At 47.9% G+C, this 27,679-nt stretch overlaps 2 protein-coding genes across 3 annotated transcripts in view; both read right to left on the bottom strand.

The window, feature by feature from the left end:
• Positions 1 to 6,029, bottom strand: part of LOC119094337 (cilia- and flagella-associated protein 70-like) — a 42,712-nt gene extending 36,683 nt beyond the window's left edge. Inside the window, exons 1-3 of the mRNA XM_037217404.1 lie at positions 5,828 to 6,029; positions 5,427 to 5,616; positions 4,469 to 4,570 (exon numbers count right to left, since the gene is read on the bottom strand). Of these exons, the coding sequence (XP_037073299.1) occupies positions 4,469 to 4,570; positions 5,427 to 5,616; positions 5,828 to 5,896 (361 nt within the window). The 5' untranslated portion in view covers positions 5,897 to 6,029. The remainder of the gene's footprint in view (positions 1 to 4,468; positions 4,571 to 5,426; positions 5,617 to 5,827) is intronic.
• Positions 6,030 to 16,588: 10,559 nt separating this feature from the next.
• On the bottom strand, positions 16,589 to 20,239 carry LOC119093455 (26S proteasome non-ATPase regulatory subunit 9). Of its 2 annotated transcripts, none has more exons than XM_037216409.1 (2): positions 19,950 to 20,239; positions 16,589 to 18,390 (listed from the first exon to the last, which is right to left on the bottom strand). In XM_037216409.1, the coding sequence occupies exon 2, from the start codon at positions 18,366 to 18,368 to the stop codon at positions 17,706 to 17,708; it is 663 nt and encodes a 220-aa protein (XP_037072304.1). In that variant the 5' UTR covers positions 18,369 to 18,390; positions 19,950 to 20,239; the 3' UTR covers positions 16,589 to 17,705. The 2 variants fall into 2 exon arrangements, with proteins under 2 accessions (XP_037072304.1, XP_037072305.1); XM_037216410.1 differs by lacking the exon at positions 19,950 to 20,239 and adding an exon at positions 19,238 to 19,284.
• Between the last annotated feature and the right edge of the window lie 7,440 nt (positions 20,240 to 27,679).

Here is a 27,679-nt window from a genome sequence, read left to right as displayed (position 1 = left end):
TATATATATATATATATATATATATATATATATGTATATGTATGACAAATACATACAAATAAGCTCAAGCCTACGCTGCTGGCGCTCATGCTCTTGCGCAGAGGGCGGAACAGCACTTTATTTCAGCAGAACTGTCTCCAGTCAATGTTGACATATTCCCTTGTGGCAGGTCACCACAATCGTGCGCGCTGACTGAGCTAACACGTGGGAGAGATGGAGCATCTTCGCCAGCGTACCGAGGAGGAGCTTCAGGCGGGTGCGCACTCCTGGAGACACTCGTTGATCTCGGACGGCTGCTGTACCGCGTCGTCCGGTCAGTTTTGGGACCACAAAAGAGCTGACCGAAAGTTTGGGGACTCCATTGGCCCATTACATTCATAGCCCCCCCCCCCCCCCCTCCTGAAGAAGCTGCCTCGTGAGCTCCGCCTCCCCCTCCCCCACCGAAGAAGAGAAGCTGGAGATATTGTCAACGTCGGTCACAGTGTCGAAGTCTCCGCCACCGTAGCGGCCGTCTCAACAATGGCAGTTACTCCCGAAGCACTCCTGGATGTAGTGACCTGCAGCTACACCGCAGAAAGCAGCTCATGCAGTGTTGCACGCTGCAGCTTTAAGAGCCACAAAGCAGGCCCTTGGCGTACAGTCTGCTGCAAGTGTTAGGGAGGACTTGCATGTTATAGTCGTTGTACCAGCAAGCGGATGGACATCAAAGACAACGGCGGGGAGCTAGATGTATGTGGTGATGACGACTACGAAAAGGAGTAAAGGACTGTGACGGGTGCTAGCTGGTAGTATTGCGCTCAAAGTCTCTTTAGATGTGACACTGCACGTCAAAGGCCTTCTCTGAGGTTGATGTGTCTCCCCTAACTTGGCGTGTGGACCAATGCTAAACCCATGACTGGACACCCCACCCATGATAGCCCTTACGAAGAGATATTGTTCGACAACCTATGTCATCTAGTTCAGGAACTTCGCTATTATTCAAGATGGTGACGACCGATATCTTGCATCCTGAGATATGCTCGAAGCTGCAATAATAGCGGCCAAGCTAATTTGGCTTTCAGTATTAAAAAAACATATGTCCGTTAACATGCGTGCGGTGGTTAGCATTGCAAGGTCAAAATTTTGGTAACTTTACTTGCTTCTGTCCGAAACGCTTTCATTTTCGGTCGCCCACTGGTCGTTGGCAAATGCTAGCCGTGGGGCTGACGAGATGGGGTTTGAGAGCGCTGCAACGCCTGGCATCGGAGTTTTTGTTTCTTAGACTTACAAGCACGCATGGTAAAAATGTGATTGTTTGACCAAAGTTATGTGATTCTTCAACTTTTCTGTTTTTGAATGAAGGTTGATTATTTCCATACGAACATGGATTGGTCATGCCAGCGCCGTGTCGATCTACAATCTATGTTCACTATCATCTACACTCACAATGGAGCAGTTCTTGTCGTTCCTCCAAAAAAGATTATATTAGTTTGGAGGGGGATGGAGGAGCGCTGAACATTTGTCAAATTTGCCTCCACAGGAATGCTTTTGGAGGATATGGGTGTCAGCTGTCTCCAAGCAATTCAACCATACAGTTTTGGCGCGCTGATGGCGAATGATATTGAACATTGAGTTTACTGAGCAATATATCTTCAAAATTGTAAATATGCATAAGAATAACGTTGAACACAAAACTAAAACAGACTCGAAATTTAATCTACCTGCACCAATGTATACACCCGTCCTTTGCTTCTGTTTTGTGACAAAAAAAAATGGAGATATGAATGAACTGAGCCACCTATGTCTAACACAGCTTCCTTCAAATTCCTCCGAAAAACCACCTTTCATTTCGGAGAGATTGGAGGGGGTTCGAGGCGAAGTTTGAGGAGCGTGGAGGAGGTTGAAGGAGCCACGGGAGCTATCAAAGTTTAGAGAAGCTTTGATGAGGTTAGTGGATGTTAGAGGAGCGACGGGAACAGATCCAATGTCTCTGGGCAAACCAGCAAAAATCCGAACAAAGTCCCTGAGAGCCAACGGCTTAAAAATAATCTACTGAACCGGAGTAAAGTGAAAAGCGCCGGCACTTATTCCATACAGTCATTAACGCATGGTGCCCTCAGTTTATTCACTCCAAATGCCAACAGAACCATATCCTTCAGCACTTTCCAGCTTCTCCTTCAAGTGAAACTATTATTTCAAAGAAATATAGGAAAAAAATCGTGTCTCTCGAAATCAAGACGGTCATACTGGCAATTGTTTTGGTGAGGCCTTTGACCAGAATGCTTTCCACCATTTCACCTTTTCACCCTTGGTTAAACCCCTGCCCCCCCCCCCCACGCCTTAATACCAAGACCCTGATAGTGGTTAGGTGTGGGTGAACTGATTGAGCACCGAGTATGCGCACATCATCATGATCAGATGTTCACTGAAGAGCCAGCTCAACTAGAAACGTTGCTACAATCAATCTACGTTGCGCGTAACATTGGAATGACAGGCATTTCATTCCCATCACCTTCGAACTGAAGCGGATGAAGTTCGATTTTCGTTCCGAAGCACAACAGCTGGGAACAAAGTATTCCAGAAGTGCAGGAGGCTCACGATGCGTATTATTGTAGCCAAGCAGGGAGGGCACTCTCAGCAGGGTGGCCTCTCCGCCTACATATGTGTGGGAAATCGCTGAGGATCTCCGAAATGATTGGTGGGATGGTGTTGACGTTTTCTTTTTGATTGACTGAATTTATAGGTGTCAGTTTCTAAAATCGATTGCGGGAGGGGGGGGGGGGCAGCCAGAAAGGTTGACCTGACCCAACCCAAAACTTGGTTTCTCACCGGATTTCAGCCACTTGGGTTTGCATCCTCGATATTGAAATTGAAAAGTTTTCTTTATCCAAGGTTATTTCCTGCGGATGAATGACTTTTAATTTCAAGTAAACGTGAGTTACCTTTTTGTGAAAAGCTTAGAGTGGGGTGACCTATTCACAGAGAAATATCGTATTAAACTCTAGCACTGGATCACTGATGACTATCTCTCTCGCTGATCGTGTTGTTGCTAGCTCCGATTGTCGCAAACACGCTTACCACCGTGAGGGAAAACGTGAGTTCACTTTTATCTGAGCCACCTTGTACTTTTAAAAGCTGCGGCACGTTGCAGGCAATTGTCCTGCATACTAATACGGGCGTTATGGTTTGAAAAAAACTTGTCAAACATTTGCAGAGTTCTTTAACATATGAAGGAGTTTCCATGATAGAAACGCCGGGTACCTGCATGATGCTATTTGAATTTTTTTTGGGGGGGCTCAAGCTTCCCTCCGAACGTAAATAACGTAACACCGCTGACTGAAAGGCATATCGCTTATCGGCAACGTTATGGTATGCCGAGAATCTGTGCTGCACGCTATTTGTGATGGCTGCATATATTGTGGACACTTTTCTTGCGAATATGCAAATAGATGCGCAAGAACTTACTAAGGCTCATCATGGTAAATTGTGAGCCGTTTTCACCTTCCGGTATGCAAGATAGAAGTGAAGCTTCACAAAACAGCTTCACACCCTTTAGCTTCACAAAACAAGTCCGTTTTTAAGAAGCTGATGCCAACTGCAAGGTTTCCATATGTGGTCGTTCTGACCACGCATGTGAGCTTCAAAAAAGCATGTTGCAGGTGTACGCTATATATATATATATATATATATATATATATATATATATATATATATATATATATGTGTGTATACATGTATTATGAACATTATATATAGATGATGTTTTGTTACGCACATTTTATATAGATATTACAATTTATTGCGCATACAAATATGATATGTATATACATATATGCATATATATATATATATATATATATATATATATATGTATTTATATATATATATATATATATATATATATATATATATATATATATATATATATATGCATATCGTTATTCCTAGTGGGAGCCAGAGCATACGCGAACGAAATCCGAAGCAGATGTTGGTACCTGTCCTTTCATGGCAACTTCCACGGCTCTGCCCCCCCCCCCCATCATTTTGAGAAATCCACAACCGTGGCAGGAACTCGACATTGGTCATCATGGCCACATCAGTTAGGTGAGTGAGAAGCGATAGTGATATGAGCTGAAGCGTCCAGTGCACGGTGTTATATTTTTCGGAAATATTTGAGGCACGCGCTCGGCAGTTAACCGGCCCCTATCAGGTAGATTATGGAAGTTATTAAACATGTCTTTCCAAGCATGCATGGCAACAGGTTTGCTTTTAAGATCTGAAACCACCCGGGCGGTTGCAGCGTCCCCAAAGCATACAAAGTGATATTCCTTTCCCTCTTAGTTTAGCGCATCCGACACAGCGCACGACGTGGCGGGAACACGGTGGGGGCTTCGTGTCAGTTGTTGGGGGGGGGGGGGCTGAATGCAATCATGCGTTTGCCCAAACAAAATGATTTAACTGTATTAGGTTGCGAGGTTGGTGCACTTACCGAAGAGGAGAGGAAGTAGGTCAATAGTAGCCACTCCGACTTTGTTGAAACTGGGGCTCTTCTTTTTCCTGGATTCTTTGACAGAAGACTCCATGAGGAGAACTGCATGAAGACAGTGTAAGTGCACTAGTTATTGCCGCGAGCTATTGCAAAGGAATGTGCGGACAGAGCACGTCACAAGATATTCAGCAATCAAAATAAATACTGCCTGGTTCGATTCAGTTAGTCAGGATCGCCTGTGCTTAAAAACTGATAACGTAGCAAGAGCATCTAGGATTTGCATGGAGCGTCAGGCCGTTTGTATCTTCTCGAATTTCTAGACTGATCGGTTTTGGCTGTGGTTATAAAGCTATTTGTTTAGCAACGCAATGCTCTTTGCCCTCCAGAAACTAAAAAGTCAAGCTTGTTGATATCTTCAATCCCTTTCGGCGTGCACCTGTTGCCTTATCTCCCGTTTTCTCCCAGTATCTAGTTTTGATGCACCCTCACGCACTCGCATCTAAGCCTGCCCATTCCAGGCAACGAATAACAAAAAAATAACTCGCCGCCAGAAGCTGAGCTGACTGTCCACGTGTCCCGATAACTTATTTGGTAAGAGCGCCTACCGCCTGATTTACGCGCCTCTGGTGTGCTGGATTCGAGTTGCTTGATTCACTCGTAATGTAATCTTCAGTCACTCTTACTTTAGTGACTCCAATGACTTGCGGCTGTTGGCAGCAGCCGAACTTAATGTCCGACAACGTCAAAGGCGGTGGGATGGACCGTGCCGAACATTTAAGCACGTTGAGCTTTCGTTTTGCCGCAAAATTCTGCCGTTAACTCAGAATTTCGTGATCGGGTGATGGAGTAAGGCTGACCGAACAAATGGTGTGAAGCAGAGCGCTAATCCCAGAAATACATCCAATACAAAGGTCCGACTAAACCTAAAAAAAAAATGACTGAGTCCCGAGGAACTCACGCACGAGCGGGGTGTTAGCCATCTGGTTCCAATCTGCTACTTCCTGATCGATGGCGATGGTGGTCGTGAAGTCGATATCCGCGCAGCCGTTGGCATCAACTGCGACCTTCGGCGACTCGCCGATGGTGACTCCATCGCCGTACTCGCATCTCAAGACGCACGGCTGAAGCGGTTCTCCTTTTTGGTTTTTCTGAACGGCACGGGAGAGTAACCTTTAGGTGCTGGGTAACCAGACAACACAATGATCGGGTAAACTCGTGCTGACCATCAACACTTATGAAATAATCCACTCGATATCGCAGTCGATGTCAGTTAAAAGAGGGTATGAAATGTCATGCAAAGTTGCCATGCAACACGATACAGTATTACCATGAGAGCGAATTTGTGACAGTGTTGCGTACCCAATTCCTGCCGCTTCTGATGATGATCGAGAGCACGGCCTTCTCAGGCCTTGAGGTTGCGCTATCCATGGCTGTTGTTCGTCAGGGTAGATAACTCATCCGTTCACAAGTGGTCTGACAAGACTTGCGGATCTACGATTTGACCTTCCAAAAACAAGTCGATTGCTTCGGCAATCGGGGCTTAGTGCTGCATAGATAAAATGACAAGGCACCAAATGCGTGTAAACAAAAAAGCGCTACGCTGGCACGCATGATAAAAGTCCATTGCGTTTTTGCAGGGCCTCGTGCTGGAATGAAATGGTCACCTGTTTTGGGAAAGAGTCGATTACAATCGAATGACATTGGTGGGTTGCCTTGATTGGCGGCTATTTGCACGTGCCAGCCTCCTCTGTCTGACGGGGATCCATGCAAACTTGAGCCACCTCCTTGCATCACAGAGAAGCAAACCGATTGTGTTGATTCAAGCGGTTTATATTTTATTTGCGTTGCCTGCTAATCTGAACATTGCGTTGGACCACAGTGAAATTGGATGATCTCGTCGTTGTCAATGATTCGCTGACATTTTTCCATGAGAAATGCATGATTTTGATACCGCCTAATTAGGGGAAGTAAATTTTAGAGCGGTTTTACCGGAGGATCTCCTCGTGTAAAATCATAATTAACACGCGCCCGGGTGGCCGGCTGGATACCCTTCGTTCGGGTGAGGGGCCAACTTGATCCCCCTGAGATGTCGGAAACTAAGAGAGCTACAAATACCAAATTTACAGGGTATTTGACCTGTACGTGAGCTCACTTATGTCAAAGTTTGAGGTTCCTAGGTCATGATCTTCTGGGTCAAATAAGGTCAAACAAGGTCAAATTTCAGGTTGGTCTCCAAATTGCCCCCCAGAACGTAGGTTGCTGTTTCTAAGCAAAATTCCACATGCTTATTAAGGGTCAGTGACCTTGTTTGACCTTTTGAAGGTCATGGTGATCGAAATCATACAAAACTGCTGCGAGTTTTGCATAGGCAGTATGTTCCTAAAAACAAAATGCTGACCTGAGTCATTTTAGGTCATTGACCTATTCTGACCTCTAATAAGTACATGGAAGATGTAAAATGTGGTGTCTGCTATCAATAAATTCGAAATGAGCATCGGAAGCTATCCCATACAGCAAGCCCTACAGTAATAAAACAGGTTGGTTTTGACCTCGGTCTGACCTTCATACCTGACCTTAGGTTAATGTAATTTGTTCATTCAACTGTTTTGTTGCGTAAGAAACCATATCAGAGATGTATGGCTTCATCTAATACTCCGTTGTTGCATCAGATTGAACGATTTCCTAAAAATTGACTTCGCTGAAACCAGGGCCTGAGTTTGACCTGGCATAGGTTAGCGACCTTACAAGGTACATCTAATTTGTGACACCAAACGATCCGTTATTCAATTTTCTATAGCTATGCGAAATTTGGTGCGACTACTCCGCGCTGTTCGGAAACCATCCTGGAAAAATCTTCGGGCGGTTCAATTTGAACCCGCACCTGAGCGCGTGTTAGCCTTGCGTGTCCTGAGATGACAACTTCCTGGCACGGAACTCTTGTGAGCACAAAAAGCGACCAAATATGACCGCTGAGGGGCGTCAGCGGTTTTCCATGGTGTTTCTGTACACACAAGATAGCCATCAGGCATAACGCAAGTACCATCAACGTTGCGGAAGATTTATCTTCTTTGACTTGCCATTTGAGTTGTTTACTATTGTATTAGTACCCCACGTAGTGAGGGAGACGGTAAGTAAATGACATAAATTCTACTATATGCAGTCTCGACACTACTGGACTGGGTTTGATGAACAAAAGGTGAAAATGAGAGTAACAGTAGCGGCGTTATCTGCAGCTTCATTTCATTGTTGCTCTAAACGTTGGTGGTTTCCTCAAATGTGGGTTAAGAATAGCAATAGTAATTGTTTAATTGGCTTAAAAGGTGCGCTCTGTTGAAGCCTTGGCCAATTAGCTTAGTGGGATAATTCAAAGTTCTCTTTAATTAGGTTGCCAATTATCGGTGATATATGCACATAAATGCCCAGTTGCGTCAGCTTTGCCAAAAGAAACCTCATCAAGTATCTTGTCGTCAGAATGCAATTTGGCAAGAAAATATTTTTGTAACAGGCTTTGGTGGTCTGTGGTTACCTGAGAAGCGGAGCAAAATACGATTGTTCGTCTTCTCCAGTTAAATGCCGAAAGCGATATCGCGTTTTTTTATTTTGCTTGCCAAAAATTTCACCTTCTTAGAATACAAAACAAAATGTAATGAAGTAAGACACCGATCCTGTAAGTTTTAATGATTCGGCTGAAAAGCTCGCATTGATGGATGTTTAGCAGGCGGAGATTAGCTGATGCGATGTAGGTGCTTTAAATTTAAAAAGCATGTATAGCAATTGACAGGCTGGTAGATATGGCCAGTGGGCACGACAAGTTCAATCGACGAAATCGGTACCGTTGTATGGTTATTGCTTTTAGCCATTGCGTTCAAAATACCACGAAAGGTCAACAATTTTGGTTAGGTATTAATCACAATAAATGGGCTATACAAATGTACCTACAGGTTTTGGAGGGGCAAGGCTGAGGGGGCCCAAGACAGAGCGTTGTAACTTCGGAAACGACTTCGGGGAAAATGACGTCGGCTGCTTCCAGGTCACTTCGACGCATCCGCAGGTCGAACGGTGTTTGAGATCCCTAGCCAATTGAAATTGTACACTTACACTTAGCTCAGTCTTATCTGCTCTGGCTGCAACGAGCTGCCATCAGCCCTTAAAAGCGTTCCATAACGGTCCGGTCCTTGGCTGTGCCCCAAACCGGCGGATCCATCCATGGCAATGGTATTCAAAAGCTTGTGACCGGATGCCGATATCGAACATACTGTTGGCAGAATGACTTTCCACTCTCTCCTCAGTAAAATGTTTTGCAATGTGATGATGGGCTGTGGAGGGCTGGGTCAGGTTTCGGCCTGCTCCGTCATTTTGTTGCGAATGCCAAATTATACCTTTCTTAAGCTGCTCGCATGAGAAAGGCTACATATTTAGTTTAGATTGTCAAACTGGAAGAAAATCAGCGCCGCCCAAACAGCATGAATACAATTGTAAATAGCATAACACCACGCATACTTAAAAGAAATACATTAGTGTTCCTGAAAGCCGTATGAAACATTGATCAGGGGTGACCGGGCCTGGCTGTGTTTCGGCTTTTCAGCTGCTAATTTTATAATGAAGTCTCATGTCTTTCCATATTCGATCACTTAAAACCTTCTCGAGCTCCCTGCTGGTTATCAAGCTCCCTGCTCGTGATCAGCCCCTTGCCTTAATATTCTTACGGCTTACACCTTTCAAGTACGTCTTACTGATACAGAATACCGACCCCTTACGTCTAAATAGGGAGCTAACATAATGTTCGTTCGAACTCTTATGGTAGGTAAATAGCATACTAGTATGCGTACCCAATGCAGCACCAATAGCATGATATTTTTATGTACCACGTTTTTTACCTGACCTTGGGTAGTACAAAAGGAGACTGCACAAAACATTCGCACAAAACTTTCGTCAAACGAGAAAGGGCCGATTTACAGGAAAAAGGCATGGATAGGAACGCCTTCCTCACCCCCCCCCCCCCCCCCTCCATGGCACCACAAGTAGGGCACACAGAAATGAAACAAGGCCGGCATAAGACGGCAGCAGAAAGCACGTCTAACCAAGAAAATGGCCTGTCACGGCACGATAATACCAGCTGGCGTTACCAAAGGGCAATAGGACGACCACGAACGGGATGCCTGTGGGGTCTAGTGCAGCATGCAGGGCCGCAGTTAATCCTGGCAAACTGGCCACCACCCAGGAATATCAGGTCAGCGGCCTGGACCACCTCAGCATCAGGCCCCCCCCCCCCCCCGCTGGGCGGTCGTGACATCCGGCAGGCGCGTCGGCCGGTCGAGTCGTCGACATTGGCCAGCACCTCGTCCCGGCGCGTTCTGCATCTCTGACAGCGCCGCTGCTGGCCGTGCTGGCTCTTTGACCTCGCCAGCGCCAGTTGCTCCCAAAGGCGCCGTCATATTGGCGTCATCAGCAGCAGCAGACTCACGGCTGAGGGGGCCGAGCCGGTCGACCGCGATAGCGTTGTCCAGCGATCGTTTGATCTTCGCGAGTGACGCACATTCTGATGTGTTTCGTAGTGACCAGAGTTGGCGTGACTGATGCAGACCTCGGCTTCTTTATTGGCTCTCTGTACATTGCGCCAGCTTGGTTTATGATGTCGCTGTAAAGTAGGCATGTCGGCAATGGGCTGATCGACATAGTTAAGGACGTTGCGTCTCCACGTGACTGAGAGGCAGGTCACGTTTCCGAAGGGAGTTGTAGGGACTCATAGCTCTTTAAGCTTCATCTGTAACCAGGAATTTATCGCGCTGGGACTTACATACATGGTAGTTCCCGGGGGCACCTGCCTTCCTCTCACCAACTTTATGACACACCTTAATGTGTTCGAGGTGCAGTCCAAAAGAAGCGGCCGTTATTTCTTAAAACTCCCGATGTGCAAAAGCTTTCATTAGAGACCATTCTCTGTCATAGAAACGTGTTAGCTATCGCTGGTGACAATTATAAGCTTTTACTTCTACCGGTTACAACGCGCTTGTCTGTTAATGAGGAACCTTTCTAGATGCTGTGCCAGAGGTCGCAGTGATGGGCGTTTTTGCCTTGGATCATTCTCAGCACGGCCGTGTCCGGAAGGGAGGGGGGCATAGGGCCATTGGCCCCTCCTTGAGCGATAAGGTCAAGACTCCAAGGGGTTTGGGTGTCCCTTTGGGGCACCAAAGCTCTTGGTTAAGGGGCACCAAAATCTGCCTTTCGAAATCACGCAACTTTATTTCCAGGAGGTACCAAATGCGTGGGTACGACAAAGGGCCCCAGACCTGCATTTTTTGATCACCGAATTCCAGGGGGACCGCAATGCCTGTGCTGAGTTCCTTCACGAAGCCCTGCGTCGGCCAATGCCTCGAAGGATCGCCAAAGACTTCATTTCGGGGCATCAGAACCGTTATTTTTAAGAGGTACCCCAATTTCAAAGGACACCACACACTCATTCTTAAGATGCGCTTCATTCCAGAGTCATAACAATAATGTTGTGCCCTTCGGCCCTTTGGGCGACTGGTACCGAAATATTTATTGTGGGGCACCGTAATTTCCATTTTCAAGAGGCACCAAATCCAGATGAATTATTTAAAGGACCACCGTTATTTTAAAACGGGGCAAAAATCCATGAACACCACAATTTCTGTGCCTTTTACTCTGGCGAAAGTCTGGATCGGCCCGTTCGGTGAGGGGGCACCAAAACCTTTATTTCGAAGCACCATAACGTTTATTTCCTACAGGCACCAAATCCAAGCGGGCCATCGGAAGGGCCAAAAAGCTCTCGTTTTCATGGGGCACCAAAGTCCAAGGGAAACCACAATTTCTTTATCTGTACTGATAAAATTGTGAATTGGCCCCCTTGGCAAACGGACACCAAGGACCTTTATTTCGGGCGATCATAGCATCCATTTTCAAGAGAAATCAAGTTCAAGAGGTAGCACAGGGGGCACCGAAATCTCCATTGTAAAAAGACAACAAATTCCAGGGATCGCCATAAATGGCCCTTGAAAATCCTTTTTCACCACGAACCAAGATCTAAGGACGCCAAAACTAGGGGCGCACGTAGGGGAGGGCACAGGAACACGTCGTCCCCCCCTCCCCCCCCCCTCCAGGTCTATAGGTTCCACTTGGAACTTGCAAACGCTCAGGCCAACGATCAAGGGCCCGATTGGAGGCCCGGAGGGCAAGTCAAAGGTCATATGAAGAGACTCCAATCTGAAAGTCGGAAGCTAAAACGTTGCGATTTCACATGTCAGTCCAGTGGCCTCTTATGTCGATCTTGTGGCCCCAAGACAGTGAGAGTCTCTATGTCAGGCATTTGACTGAGGCCACCAAAACCATGCTGTCGGTTCCTGGCAGGTCTGGCCCCTGGGGCCCTTTTCCGGGGTTAAGGCCGGGGCCTGCAAGTGTCAGTCAGAAACCTCTCCATCGGTCGAGGCCTCTGAAATACCGAAGAGCGCTATGCTCTTCACTGCTGGGTGAGGGGCCCCTGTGCCTTCCAAATAACGATGCAATTGTTCCCATCCACTATGAGACAGCGGAAAGACCCTGTATCAGTTAGGGGCCCCAGTGCCGAACGAGAGGCCCTCTGCACTGTTTTGACCAATGGCGATTGATTGGTCGGTGGCTCGGTGCCAATTGTTGGATTCCCTTGGCAGGTGAGGGATCTTATTGCATCAGCGAGGGCCCCTGCGCCGACCTGGTGTGAAATGCCCTAGTCAGATGGACTATTCCATCGGGACCACCAGAAAAGCAGCCGCTAGGTAGCGCGAGCTGGTACGGAATGCCTTTCAGGTCTGGACCAGAAAGTTTACCTGGGGAATTTCAAAGTCGATTCTCCAATCGAAACAAGCAGTAACAGCAAAGCAAGCAATGGAGATTACGCCATTGCGTCACTAGTTTATGGTGCTGTGTATGCTAATGAATTTAAGTGCAGTGCAGTGCGCGCAGAGGTGAAACTTACGGGAAGCATAGGAAATAAAAAAAGTGACGAATGTCAACGTTGTTTAGAAGGAGCTCTAACGACTGGATTAACAATAACCTTCCTTCTTTATATGGCGTGCTGGCATTTCTGGCGGTGTCATTTCAGCGCATATGTGTGGGAATAGAGCTCTGCTACATCTGCTTAGCTCTGCTACATCTGCTTGACGCGTCCTCTCCACAGTTCGGTCGGAGGAGTTTGAGTAGTTTACACTGCAATACCACGGCCGCCATTATTTCCAATTTCTGTTTAAGACCTGCCGAGAGCGTTTAAAGACATTGTCGGGCCGGTTTTCTCCATTGTGGTCGCCTATTTCGCGATACTTACGTGGCGTCCGCCACAATCTTCTCGCCCATTGCAGCAGGAATCTGAAACACAGCCTACGCTCGAGCGTGAGATACCCTTTAGTTGACGGCCTCGAGGCTAGATAGCCTCTAAACCGTGACCTGGCTCGAGCGTGAGATACCCTTTAGTTGACGGCCTCGAGGCTAGATAGCCTTTAAACCGTGACCTGGCTCGAGCGTGAGATACCCTTTAGTTGACGGCCTCGAGGCTAGATAGCCTCTAAGCCGTGACCTGGCTCGAGCGCGAGATATCCTTTAGTTGACGGCCTCGAGGCTAGATAGCCTCTAAACCGTGACTTGGGGGGTAAACTGGAACCCTACGACCTTGTTTTTAGCACCTAACCGTAGGTGCGAGAACAATATTCAGATCAAAGCGACTCCGTGCCTGGGAAACAAACGAACTTACACCCAAAAGTTCCATTTCTGACCATCCATTGGCCACTTAAACCAGATCATTTCGGAAAAAGTGGCTTAGGAATTATGTCAGTTCTGTCTGCGTTCACTGCTCAGATTCATGTGCCAACAAGATTAAAAGCTGGGGTTCCAGATGCGTTGCGATGAGCCCATAGCCCCAAAGTCTGCGGGGAGGGCTCTCAGTCCTCTTCCCTCTGTAGAAGCCTCGTGCCCATCACCTCGTCATTCGCCCCGCCACCCACAGTCCGTGGTTAGCCCTCTAGCCCACGTTCGAGAGATAGACCTCGAACTTTATTTATTTTAGGGCCTCAATTTGCCTCGATCTCGAGCCCGAGGCCTCGTAATTGGTCCCACACCCGCAACCTTGTTGCCAACCCCGAACTCGTGGTTGATCATCTCGAATCATCAGCCTTGTGATTAGCTGCAAACCCGCCACCTAGTTGTCGTGGGCTGAACACTCGTCACCATCGTACGCACAACATTCGTCGGTTGGGCTGTGGGTAGCCTTGGGGTCGATTCCCCCTACCTTTTATATCCCCGCAGCTCCTCTTCTAATGTATTCGCTTCGCCGTGCTTACGTGGAGCCTTGCGCGTTGAGTTTCAGAACAGCTGCACTTACTCCACTGCCAACAGCACCGCCAACTCCACAACGCCGCCCAGAGCGTCGAGCGTCTAAACTCTCACGCGCCGTTGTGAGAGTCGCATCACGTCCCGCTCACCTGTGTGAGTAACGGCTTATACTATAGCAGCATTTGACTAATCGGGTAGCATTCGGTTTTGCCGGAAAACGTCCCCCCGCACGACATAATAAGGGCATGACGACCCGGACTTGTGCAGGGAGACCACCGTGAATCCTGCAATGGCGCGCTGGCGTTCGGTGCAATGTTAGGTTTCCTCTTCGTTCTCTTAGCGTGCGCGTCTAGTGAATCAAAGTTTAAAAACCACTTTCGTCGTAAATTATTTTGAATCTTCACGATAAAAGGTTTTGGCTGGGCATGGTACTCGCGCGAAAACATAACATAACAAAAAACATACGCGCGCTGCGAAAACAAACTTAAGTGCAGAATTGGTTCATTCATTAATCATTTTAATGATTTTGCATGGACGTTCCGTCGCTGCTTCTAGACATTCAAAGTCAAGACACCAATGTCATAATAATGCCGACCATGGCTCCTAATTTGCAAAGCACCAAAGCCATGGACCATATTGATATCACGTAGAGTTTCGGGAGTCCAAAATGTTTGCGACGTGGCACCGATGGCTCACTCCCGACAGTTCACAGCATACGTCAATAAAGGGGCGGCGCAAGAGCATCACATTGTGTTTTGTTGGGAGCCATGGCGCGCCCAGTCTAGATTTTGGCCCTTCTGAGTTTAGCTTGGCCACGATATTCTATGCCTGTTATTAGCAAGGAAAGTAGATAATAATTACGAAAATAACAGTTGCAATGGGTAGCATGCAGTGAGCATGAAACAATGCATAAAATAAGGCAATGAGACCAGCACCAAATGATCCTATCATGCCTACCAAAGAGCTTCATAACCCTACCATACTTTTTCAACTGTCAAGAATCAATGTCAGGTCAGGTCGAGGTCAGGTCACCTCATCTGGCCCGATTTTCTGTTCTTCTGCTTCAGGTTCCATTCAGAAGCCATTTGTTAGGAAAGAGTTAGCTTCATCCAATTATTTGTCACAGATGGACTTCATGAGACATTTTGGTCCGGCGCCTGCCCTGACTGCGCGCGATTTATGACCGTTATCACATGTGGTCGTTATCTGATGCAGGCCCGTATAACTTTGATCGCAATCGAGACATTCCAAAACAACGGAAAGGAAGCATCGAAACCGTATGTGCAGGCTAAGATTGCCGTGCAAGCATATACTGCGGACAATATAATTCCTTTCCCAACATCGAAACCCTAACGTCAGACTGTATCCAACTGACCACCTCCCACCCAGTAAAAACGAAGTGAGCCTGTCTTATACAGTTCGGATGTTATTAAATAATGAAACTCGAAAATTGATTTTTACCTCTCCCCCGCTCCCCCTAAAACCCTAGCACGCCAGTCTTAACACGTCTTGCAGAGTTAACGTCTGTCTGCGATGATGATGATTTGGGCTATAGGGCGCGCCGACTACCCTGGTCATTGGCGCCATCACGTGATTGAGGCCGCAGGGTAGGACGCTACGACACGGACCCGGTCATAGATTCTTGGAATAACGAGACCAACGTCTGATGGTAGTAATCTTGCAAGCTTTGCAGCAGCGCTCGCCACATTATCTCCAGAGATTTGTACGTGGTCTCCATCATAAAACCGCGGTTTCTAGAGTAATGTGGCGCGAGAAGCTGAACCAATAAGGTTCAAATCTTGCACCAGGAGATTTATTGGAATGATGCAATCGAATGTCAAAAGGCTGCTTGATGAATCAAATAAAACGCGTCGATTATTGTCGCCGATCTCAACAAAACCAAGCGTTTCGTGCACAGCCCCAATTTTCGGCGTGACATCGCAAAGGCGCAAGTGCTGACAGTGTAACAACTGAGCGTTGCGACCACAGGTAAGCCGACGTACACATCTGCTCTGGAGACACCGGTGTGTATGACTATGTTGCAAGACCCCTGACCTGCCAGCGCATGTGATCATATCCTGTTGTTCGGATCAGCGCCGACACGCCAATGTTTGTTGACGGCAGCTTCCACGGCGCGGCGTCAGATGACAGGAAACACCACTGCTACAAGCCAAACACCACCGCACAAGCCAGCCATCCGGCTGGCGCATACAGGTCTAAGGCCCGACCGAAGGTGGGCTGCAGAAAGGCCTCAGCATTCACTCAATCCAGAACGAAAGCAGCCGGTGGTCTTTACCGGGCGGTAGCAAAAGCGGATTTTGGGACAGGGGCAGAGTCAATCAGTCGACTAGTGCTCCATTAACGCTACACAAGGATATTGACAACTTCAACGGTACTTCTGAGCAAGTCCGCTCTGGTACGTCTGCTGTTTTACACACTCGCAGCGAAGGTCGTCATGAGAAGGATCGACGTTACGCGAGTCCATAAGGAAACGCGGGCAGCCCTTTGCACCCACTACCGCAGGATCTACCTCAATCCATGGTACAAGGAGCCTTGAGAACGCGCCCGATATTCTGTTAGACTGCTCCAGCGCAGTGGTGAGCAGCCAGCTCCAAGGGCTGGCGTTCCGACTGGAGCGCTGCCTGTCGGTGGACTGCACTGCCACCTGGTGGCGCTCTCGCGCTCCCGACCCACTACGCTGTCGCAGACAGGTCAGAACCGCGTCCCGCGCGGCGACGCACCAACCTGCGTTGCAGCATCGCGAGCTCGCACTATGCGCTACTGCGCTGTAGAATCTCACGGGCATTAAGTGAACCATATATTTCGGTACTCGCATTTGGCAGCAATCACCAAACTTGCATGCTGCGCGGCAGAGCCGTTGCCAGTGTGCACGACAGGATTATAGAAACATATCAACTTTTTGTAGGCGTCTTTAACAGTCCAGCAGAGCAAATGTACTAACAAGTATCCCGTCGCACAGCCCCGAAATGAATGAAGGCTATACCAGCATCTCATTAGCATAATCAAGTCGACACTGGCTATCACATACACGGCGATACTAGAATCAGGCAACAGCATAGCAAGCAGCAACGACACGCTTCCCCCACTCGACTCACTGCCGCCAACCAGGAAAACCCCATCACGCCATGTTGACTCGAAACACACAGGTCATATAACCCTGGGCACACTAATCGCGTACCGACGGCGTTATCCGACCGGTTGCGACACTCAGACCCCACAGGAAAGTCGGCTATCACACTGCCGCGCCGGCTGATATGCCCCCTAAGGCCACATCGCACCGCTCACGCGGCGACGCCACGAGCAGAGACCAGGCTGACGCACGGCCTCAAGCGGGTGTCGCGGATACGTGTGGTTTAGCGGCACATCAGACATGCAGGCCATCACTTCGCCTGCAGCCCCTTGTCGCTAGCACGTAATTACTACAGCCCTGCCCAAGTGCTCTCTTCATGCACGATGGCTATCTCCGGTCTCAGTTTCAAGCAAACCAGCCCGCCTAGAAATTTGTGAATGGCGACATAACGGCGTTCTAGGGCAAGATAGCTCAGCTTTAGTAGACTCTCACTACGAGCATGATACTTCCCCGAAATCAGTTTGCCTTCATCAAGTATTCACTAGTGTGAGCTATGGGATTCAATACCCCCGCCCCCTCCCCTTTTAACAAAAAACCGGCATGACCTGTCAGCCTTCTTTACATCGTCCATCTCGTAGTCAACTCGTCCATCCCAGGGCTGGCACACGTATTTTTGCGCGAAGACCATTCCGCCCTTGCAGTTTGTTCCTACACCCGCAAATGGGCAGCATGGCACAGTACCACCATTCCAACCCATTCCAGCCACTCCCATCGGCAGTCCAGCGTCCGCATGGCACCGCACCGCGGCTTCCCGGCGTTCCAGCGTTCCTACCGCTCCGGCCGGTCAAGCGGCAGCAGGCTACAGCCGAGCAAGCCGGCGCCGGCCCAGGGCCGCGGTGTTAGCTGCAGCGCCAGCCGGCGGCCGTCCCGCAGCACCGTCACCGGCAGCGGCCGGCCGGCGCTGTGGCGCACCGCCGCCGCCACGTCCGCCAGCGTGCCGAAGTTGTCGGCGTGTACGGAGCCGACGGCGGCCAGCTGGTCGCCGCGCTGCAGGCCAGCCGCCGCTGCCGGCGAGCCGTCGCTCACGCCCGTCACCTGCAGAAAGGCGGCCGGCGGCGTCGGCGCGCTGTCGGGCTCACGCGCCGCGCCGCCCGCCGCCCGCTGCCGGCCGTGCAGCTCGGCCAGGCCGGCCTCGATGCGCGTCATCAGCGCCCGGTGGTCGTTCTGCAGGCGGCGCAGCTGCGAGCGCGCGTGCCGCACCGAGTACACGTCGATGTCGGCGCGCGGGTAGTCATCCGCGTCCACCAGCGGCTCGTCCATGCCGACCCGCTGCGTGGAGAGGACGTTGCCCATCTGGCTGATCTGCTCCTCCAGATGGGTCTTCTCATCCATGAGGCGCAGCAGCGCGACGCGCAGCCCGCTCGCCTGGTCGTCCCCGCCGGCAGCCCGTTCAGATGTCATGGTATTGGCTTCTGTTGCATGCTGCTCCATAGCTGCTCAGGAGCACAACCCACTGAAATGAAAAAAATGAAAAAAATGAAATGAAAAATGATCCCATTGATAATAATGATGATCTTGAGAGCCCAACAATAAAATCATGTGCCAAGTATGATAGTGCCATCATCTATGATGCTGACCATTTTGAGAGATAAAGAAACTATTGAACACAGGCTGGATTTGAGTCCAGCCTGTGATGCCATGCTTGGTTACTACCAGGACATTCTCAACTGAGCTTCACTGCCACCCTTTCTGTTTATGCAATAGTCAGTAACATGTGAATGCTGACAGCATATAACATTTGGATTTAATCATAGCATGCTGTCCAAACTCAGCAAAGTGGCACAACTGAGGCACAGGCCAACAACTGATATATACCATTTGGCAATCAAATAACTTTTTCCTGGAGCATGAAGGTGTAATTTAGCAAAGCAGGATTCCAGCATGCATGAGTAAATTATTTAGGATACATAACACATTTCTTTTGTTTGAAGCAGTAGGCCTGCCTGGCATGCCAATAATTTAATCAGAAGAGGAAGCCAAAAAGTGTGGTTCCAGGACAAAGTTCTCCAGCCTGAGCAAAGTTAGAACAGCTGAAGAAGTTTGACCACTGCACTTGATGATTTACCATATGCCACCATGGCAATACAGTAAAACATAAGCTGTTCAGTAGAGGCACCGCTGTCACAAAAATATTTTTGTCTCCACTGAATGCAAATGTAAGGCTGCTACAGCTTTAGCAGTGTCCACAAGTTTGACCAGATTCATCTATTTTGAAGATAGTTTCTGAACTGACATTTGAATTATGAGCTACAACCTGATTACAAAGATCCTTTTACCCCTGCATCTTCTGCAATGCACACCTGGCAGGGTTGCTTTTCCAGGCAATCAACATAATTTTGGAGACAAATCCCTGCACCAAGTTTGGTGGTACATCTCTGAATATGCTTCAGAACATCTTGATCCATAATCACTTATCAGATTGACAACACAGGGAATGTTGGTAAAAAAGAGGTTATATTCATGTTGGAGGCAGAACTGTGTCATGCTGGAGGCATGGCACAACTTCCGACACATTTTATTAAATGCATTCTGGTAATCATAGCTTATAACTCAGATTTTGCTTTATTTTAGTTTGTGTGAGGAACGTGCAAACATTGGCCAGTTTCAGGTTGTCCACCACACCTAAATATCAGGGGAAATAGTTGCATGGTGAGCACACCAGTGTACTGATTTTAAAAACAATGAGTAATTACCCATGACAAATTCGCTTGCTGTTATCTAGTTCAGTTGGTTGACCACAACAGTATGCTTACTATGAAAAATGAGTGATCATCTGTGATAAATTAAACTGGATATTTGGTTTGATAATAGCATAAGGATTACCGACATTGTCGGCGCAGGCCTCACACATCCCTGAACTTGTCTGGACAAATTAGGTCTTGTAATTGGTATGCAGTACGAAAAAATACAAAAATAAAATATCAGTTCCAGTAGATACGTTATAACTTATAAATGCCCTAAAGCCCTTCACTTAACTCTAGGCGCACTACACCGACAAAAAAAGCATTTTACCTTACACCCGCAACCCAACCACTCCCAACGCAACCTCGCTCGGCTCCATGACCTTGCATTCAACTACCATCTGAGGCTTTGGGTTGTGGCGTTAGGCCACTTCCAGCTGGTTGTACGATGACGCCACAAAATCACAAAATCAACCCCAGGGTGGTTACATGCACGCCGAAGCCCGGTAAAGTCCATGATGGCAACCGGGGATTTTCCGTCACACACGATACACCCTAGCAGGCAGACAAGTGACTGAAAGGAGGTTAGCGTGACCGGATAAAACCAGACGAGATCTGATGGAACTAGCTGCGACCAGGCGGAACTGGGCGAGATCGGACGAGATCAGACGGCACTGAACGTAACTAGACGCAACAGGACGAAACATAACAAGGCCAACAGGAGCAGATGACACCAGAGGAACCTGGCTGAACCGGACAAGATCAGACGGCACCAAACGTGACCAACAGGAACCGTGTGGAGCAAAACGGGACTACACAGAACCGGACGGGACCGAGCGGAACCGGACCGGATTGGGCGGGGCCGGACAGGACCGGACCGCACTGGACAGGTCCGAACTGGGCAGGACCGGACTACACAGGACCGGGCTGCACAGGACCGGACTGCACAGAACCGGACTGGATCAGACGGAATCGGACTGCCCCGGACGTGATCGGATCGGATGCACTGGACGTGATCTGTCGGCACGGGATGTGATCGGACGGCACCGTACAGAATCAGACGACATCAGACGTGACCGGAAGGAATTGGACTGAATAGAAATGAAACGGACAGGGCTGGGTCGGATCGGAAAGGACCTGACCTAACCAGACAAAACCGGACGTGACCGGACGGGACCAGACGTGACAGGACAGGATCCGACAGATTCCGATAACACTGAACGTGATCGAACGGAGCCGGGTGCTACAGAACGGGACCAGAAGGAACGGGATAGAGCATTATGAGGTAAGATGGGACCTGATATGGAACCAGATGGCTAGACGGGACTGGAAGACACATAATGAAACTGAACAATACCTGATGGGATCGAATGGACCTGGACGAGACCTGTCACTGGGTGGGACAGGAAGCCCAACGGGACCAGTCAGGACCTGACACGATGGAACGGGATCGGACTGTAAGGGATGTGAGCGAAAGGAATGAGGCAGGACGGAACAGGTTCTTTTGGCCAGGACCGATTCCATCTTGTTCCATCTGGTCTTGTCTGATTCCATCCGGTCTCGTCCAGAACCGTCTGGTCTCGTCCGATCTGGTTTGGTTTGGTTAGTTCCCATCCTGTTCCAGTGCTGTCCAGTCCCTTCCAATACCGTCCACTTCCTCTGCTACCTCGCCTTCGCCACTTGGAACGATTAATTTTTGCACCCTCGTCATACATATCTTGTTAGCACTTTCCATGCGTGAACGTAGGCGTAGAAACGATGGGCAAGGTCCATGGGGAAACAATCACCACAAATTTGGTTTTGGCGCCACCACTGTCTGAGATGTTCATCATACGCGTGCGAACATTTCTGATATTTGATAAATGGTTTAAAGAGACAATAGATCACCCGACACAAACAAGGGCGAATCCAGGATGCCGCCGTCGATGGACCAAGGCCGTGTTGGACAGAACAATACTTTGCTTAAAACTCCATTCACCTCAAGGAATATCCTAAGGCAAACCTCACCACGTAGTATTGTTTCAACTTAAGCCACCTGACGGGGGCATAGTCCGGTTGCCCCCTCCCCACCACCTCTGGATCTGCCCTTGGACACAAATATGTGCGACATGAACCTCAACAGGTAGTTGCAGAGGCCCCATGCACCGCCACTCACGCATCGGGGAAAGCCCTGGCCGGCACTGAGTAATCTGCAGTCTGCATCGACTGACGTAAGCGCGAACCAAGTTTCCGTCAGCGCTGCCGCTCCGGTACTGTTGTACGCGTCCCCCGCAAAAAGTTGTAGTAGATACTACGTGCCGGCTGGAATATATACCATACCTCTAGTTTCTTCTACACCAACTGGCTGAAATCCCGTTGCTGTTCCGCATGTTGTGGTGCTATCTATCCAGGATGTATTGTGTGCTGTTTTAATTAATGATGGAAAAATGGTGCGTGGCAAAACTCGGCCTGGCCATCGCGCCAGTTGGGCGGTTTGTTTGGCATCTCCGGTGTTTGGCCCTCGTCTTGTTCACGTTCAGCTGCGCCCAGACGGTATGCCGCATGCGGCGGTGTAAATGGAGCCGCGTGAAGGTCAACAGTAGGAGAGCTGTTTCCTGGAATCGATATGCCATACGGCCTCTCAGCTATTACCTGAGCTACTCGTTCTGGCTCCATAGGGTTAATCAATAACGGTTGCTCCGATGAGAGCAGGAGGTCTGTGCTCCTTGTGAATTCAGAAGACAGAATTCACAAGGAATATATATTTACCTTATACAACTAAGTATTCATTTATTCAAAAGCACATCATTAAAACTAAATATAACATAGCAATAGCACGCTTGTAATCTAAGTATTATTTATTCAATATCACCAAAAGGCGTAGTGTATTTCTGCAATATATATATATATATATATATATATATATACATATATCTATACAAATCGGGCATGTGATAAGGGTGTTATATGTCGCTTGGCCGGGGAAAAACTCACACTTGGCCACACCACTCATGAGAGCCAATGAGTCAAAAGGTGGTCAAGGTCCTGATTTTTTAGCACAAAATGCTTTGTTCGTCATGCTTACGCCAACACATTGCGATTCAGTACATAATTTCAGTAATTATTAGCTCGTTCGCATGCCTTGTGATGTCATCGGGGATCTGATAACGGTGTTGCATGGAACACACTTGCGAAAAAAATGACTACGCCATCGCTTGCCTGGTGGGTATCTCTGATCGGTTCCCTTACAAAAACTGTACCGGTAAAGCTGGATGAAATATAGGTCGAATATAAAATAAAACGGAAAACAGAAGTTTGGACAACTTCAACGGAAAAAATCGAACTTGCAAAAAGCCGAGCTGCAAATGGTGACATGGACGGGAGTCAAAGGAACACAAGTGAAATCGGAAAGTTGAAATATAGAGAATCAACAGGAGTACAAATCGCCACGAAGCAAGTCGAAAGTCAAAAGTGGAAAGAGCGAACACTCGACAAGGCTGAACTCATATTGGAAACAATTCTTGGGGTAAAGCGTTGACATGGATTACAGCCAATTTCGAAAAAAAGAGCCATGTGGTCAGAGGATCTTAAACAGATGTCAGAAGGATAGACGCCTGGCATGGATGTGGATGCCGCCTGTGTGCACTCGGATGCACCTACGCATCCCATAGGTTTCGCTATGAAGGATTTGGTGTAGGTAAGGTAAATACATTTGGGGGGAAAGTTAGTGTGTTACGTTCTATTCTCATACCTAGCGCTAGCGAAATCAGAACAGTCTGCTCTGTGCAGCAATGTAACGACTCTCACAGCTTAAGAAAGGCTCACTTCATGATGGTTTCTTGAAGAAACACAAAGGTCTTACCACGCGGGTTTCACCAAAATCAGGGCTGCCTGTATTTCTATTTACACCAATTCCGTCTTTTAATATCCGAAATACGCAAGACCGGCATTGAATTCCCTGTCTTCAACATCGCGAACCCTCAGCGATATCCATCTCTAATATAGCGTGAGATGTTAGTTAAACGAAAATGTCATGCAAAGTTTGGGAATATCTTGAAAATAAAAAGCTTTACCGTGTTTGTTAATTGCTACTACGCAAATGCATGTGCCTCAAACGTCGAGAAATTACATAATATATCTCAAAGATTGTTTTAAATTACTTTAACTGGTACTTTCTGCTAGCCAGCCTACTTTTGAGGTGAGTTACAAGGACCTGTAGCAATTACCTGAACGACCGCAGAAGTTATATCACTGCCGAGATTGTTTTCATCATGCAAGGCTCCATGTCACAGAGAGCTACGATGAAATGGGATAAGTTCAGAAAAGCAATCTAACCGACTTGTGTCCGGCTGTACTCATCCGGGATCGACTTTAACTCCGATCCGTGCGTGAGGTTGGACTTTCCGCCTTTTTTGGACTTTTTAGATTCCGACTTACTCGGAACACCATGGCTCTACTTTGAATGATCGAGTTCGTTTTCCACTCAAGTAAATATGGATGGCTTCGGAACCAGCCTGGTGGAGTCGATTTCGTTGAAAGCAGTTCACTGGATAAACACAACGAGCAACATAATAACTGCTCGGGGCAATCATTTGCTTTATAATGATGCCATTTATTTTTCAGTCCATTTCTAAACGCATTCCAATTTTCCGAATGATGATAAAACTCGGTGTCTTAAGTTCTATTCAAGCTGGGCCGTTATTGACTGCTGCCAATGCCGTTGAACCAACTCCTCTAACAATATACACTTTTTCTCACAGCAGTCGACTCCAGCTAACCTCAAGCAATATTTGGTTGAATCCAGAGTCGACTACGACTCCACTCAGGTTCAAGCACGGTTCTGCAATCTACAGTACCAATGGACCGTCACATAATCCCGCTTGACAGCTATCGTTCCGAATGATGAAAATCGGGTACGTTTTGTATTACTAGCCGGTACGCTACCACGGAGCGCAACGGCATCGCCGCTTTGCAATAGAAGCCCCTGCCGGCACGGGCGATTGGCAGTGAGCAGTTAGCATTGCGTTTCAGTGGTTCAGGCTGGCAGAGGCAGGTGAGCGGTAGGTGGTGGTGGAGGGAGGCTGGGATTAGTGAACAACTTTCTTAACGATGCGATTCCCATAACCCGGACCTATGCTTGACTCTGGGCCTGGCCGGAATCGATTCGAGGATCAATTAATTTGGCGTTAGCGCAATGTGGAAAACAGTCATTTGACAAGTTTATTCCGACGGTTCCATCAACTGGACCACTAAATTGAAGGGGGTTCCAGGATTTAGCTCACGGGTGATGTTTTGCTGATAACGGATTGATGTTTTCTTACCGCACGTAGGCATAGAGCCCGCTGCCCAAAGTTTTATTTTGTTTTCAATTAAATCGGGGCGTTACCCACGTTAGAAAACTTGTTTTGCTGTTTCGTGCGTCCCGACCATGTTCAATTTATTGTGGACCCAGAACTGTTACTGGCCACGCTCTTTTCTCACCTCGCGGGGCCCAACTTAGATCCCAGTGGGGACATGGGCCCTGATGCCTCCCTGCCTGAAAGCGCCCCTGGACATCAACCTGCATTGTTGTCTGGTCGCTGGAATGTACGTCATGAACCTGCTTATGTGTTTATGTACGACTAATAGTTTGCTATGTGCCAAATTGTTGGCATCAAATGTACTTCATGGGGATTGATCCCATCGAAACCGTTTCCGTAACTGAGTCCGATCCATGTTAGCCGCGAATCAGGGTTTACTCAAAATTTCATACATGTGGTGCACTGCTTGGAATCAATGTTGAAGTCAGCCCCAAGAGCCGTGGTTCTGAATCAGAATCGATTCCCCGTGAGCGGAATCGAGGACATGTCTATGTTAAACACCGGCAATTCAAGCAATTAGTAGGTTCCTGGTCACATGTTTTCCTAAGGCGTCTTTTCAGGATGTTTAGCCTTATTTTCCACAGGTGTTGAGCTATGTCCTGGCAGTGTGTTTACATGAGCAGCTTCTCAACAATTTGTCTGTGCCATTTCTGCTTGGCGGTGTGAGTGTGTACGGACGCCAAAGGCTCCTGACTCCCGACGACCTAACGACATATACAGACCCAGCACGCCGTTGGCGCTGGATCCCGATCGCCAGACACAAGTCACTAAGGTGCGCGTGCCACACAGTTGTTACATGCAGCCCCGTACGCTGATTATTTGTTTAGCTTCCAAAAAACTCGGCACCATGCACGAAGGAAGTCGCATTTTCCCGCTCATGTGGCCTTAGGCGCTTTTTCAATGGTACAATCGATTAAGGCTGCCGTTTCTTATTCAATCTGGTGCTCCAGCCACCCTCCCAAAATTTGGGCTTTGGAAAGAAAGTGGAGCAAATCGGGAGAGAATCCCGCTCGGAGGCGTATTTCGGGAGCGGGCTTTGCCTCTTCCACCTTTGAACCCCCAGTTTATTTCACAAAACTATACAGCAGCAACTGACATACAAAAATAGAAGTAACTGGTATGTCATAGGTTCTCAAAGGGAAGCTATTCGACGTTATTAGCATCCGTTGACTATCTCAATAAATAGCTCATGAATTGACGTGGAAATCCGTGGAGATAGTCCAATGAAGCAATCCAAATCATTCGCAGCTAAGCAGAGATGCATTTAGCATCTGTTCGGAAACAGTAGGTAACAAACCGGCGGCGTGTTCAATTTGTCAGCATCAGATCAGATTGTGTCATGTGTGCTAGATAAAACCATTTTGTCTTATTGAGGGCAACCAACCGCCATCGGTATGCTTATCCCGGCATCGTTTGGATGTCGGATCCCTCTTCCCCGCCTATATCTCCGGGAGCAGTTGTTTCACCGAAAAGCGCAAACACTACTTGAAATTATCTCTATTTAGGAGGCCCCATTTTCGAAACAGGATGCCCCTTCCATGCATGAGATAGCCACGGTTCCGGATCAGGAAGCCCTGTTTTTTCTTTTTGTTATAACGAGATTCCTTGGCTAGATCTGGACGTTCTTTCGTGAATCCGATGCATTTTGTCTTCGATTGGGAAACCCCTCTATGCATCAGGAGCAGGGACGGCGAGACGGATTTTGAGTTGGTGGCAGGGGTTTTAAGGACCTCATGGACAAAATGGAACCCACTCACATGAGGTCTCCTAAGCAGTGTCGTATTCAAGGGGGGAGGGGTCACCGAGGTCACATGCCCTTTTCCTCTTATAAAACTGTGGCATGCATCATGCATCATATCCAAATAAATAACTGTCGACAATTAACACGCGCTCGGGTGGTGGTCAAATTGACCCACCGCGAATATTTTTCCAGAATGGTTTCGGAACGGTGTAGTGAAGCCCCGCCAAATCTTGCATGGCTGGAGACAATTGAATAGCAGATCGCCTGGCATCAAAAGTTTAGATGTACCTTGTAAGGTCACTGACCTATGGCAGGTCAAAGTTAGGCCATGGTTTCAGCGAAGGCAATTTCTAGGGATTCTTTCTATCTGATCCAACAACTGAGTGTCAGACGAAGCCACACATCTCTAAGATACTTTCTTAGGCAACACAACAATTGAATGAACAATTATATTGACCTAAGGTCAGGTATGGAGGTCAGACCAACGTCAAAGTCAACCTGTTTTATTACTCTGGTGCTTGCTGCATGGGGTGGTTCATGGTGCTCATTTCGAATTTGATAATAACAGGAACCGCATCATATACCTCCCACAGACCTGTAACGGTCAGAGTAGGTCACTGACCTAAAAGGGCCCGGGTCAATATTTTCCTGTAAGGAACATGCTGCTTAGCGTAATCTTCGTCGCTTATCCAAATGCAAGACCCCGAAGGGGTCTTGCATGATTTTGGTCAACATGACCTTCAAAATGTCAAACAAGGTCACTGACCTTGGCTAAGCATGCGATCATTTGCTTAGAACAGTTGTCTAGGTTCTAGAGACCCTTTGGAGACCAAGTTGGAATTTAACCGTTTTTTGTTTTAGTTGACCAGAAGGTCATAACCTAGGAACTTTAAACTTTGATCTAAGTGGGTTCATGTACAGGTCAACACACCCTGTGAATTTGGTTATATCTAGCTCCCTTTTTTCTTGAGATCTCAGGGG

The sequence above is a fragment of the Pollicipes pollicipes genome, unplaced genomic scaffold, assembly GCF_011947565.3.
Source record: "Pollicipes pollicipes isolate AB1234 unplaced genomic scaffold, Ppol_2.1 Scaffold_4002;HRSCAF=4701_pilon_pilon_pilon, whole genome shotgun sequence".
Lineage (NCBI taxonomy): Eukaryota > Metazoa > Arthropoda > Thecostraca > Pollicipedomorpha > Pollicipedidae > Pollicipes > Pollicipes pollicipes.
This window is presented reverse-complemented; position numbering and strand designations above follow the sequence as displayed.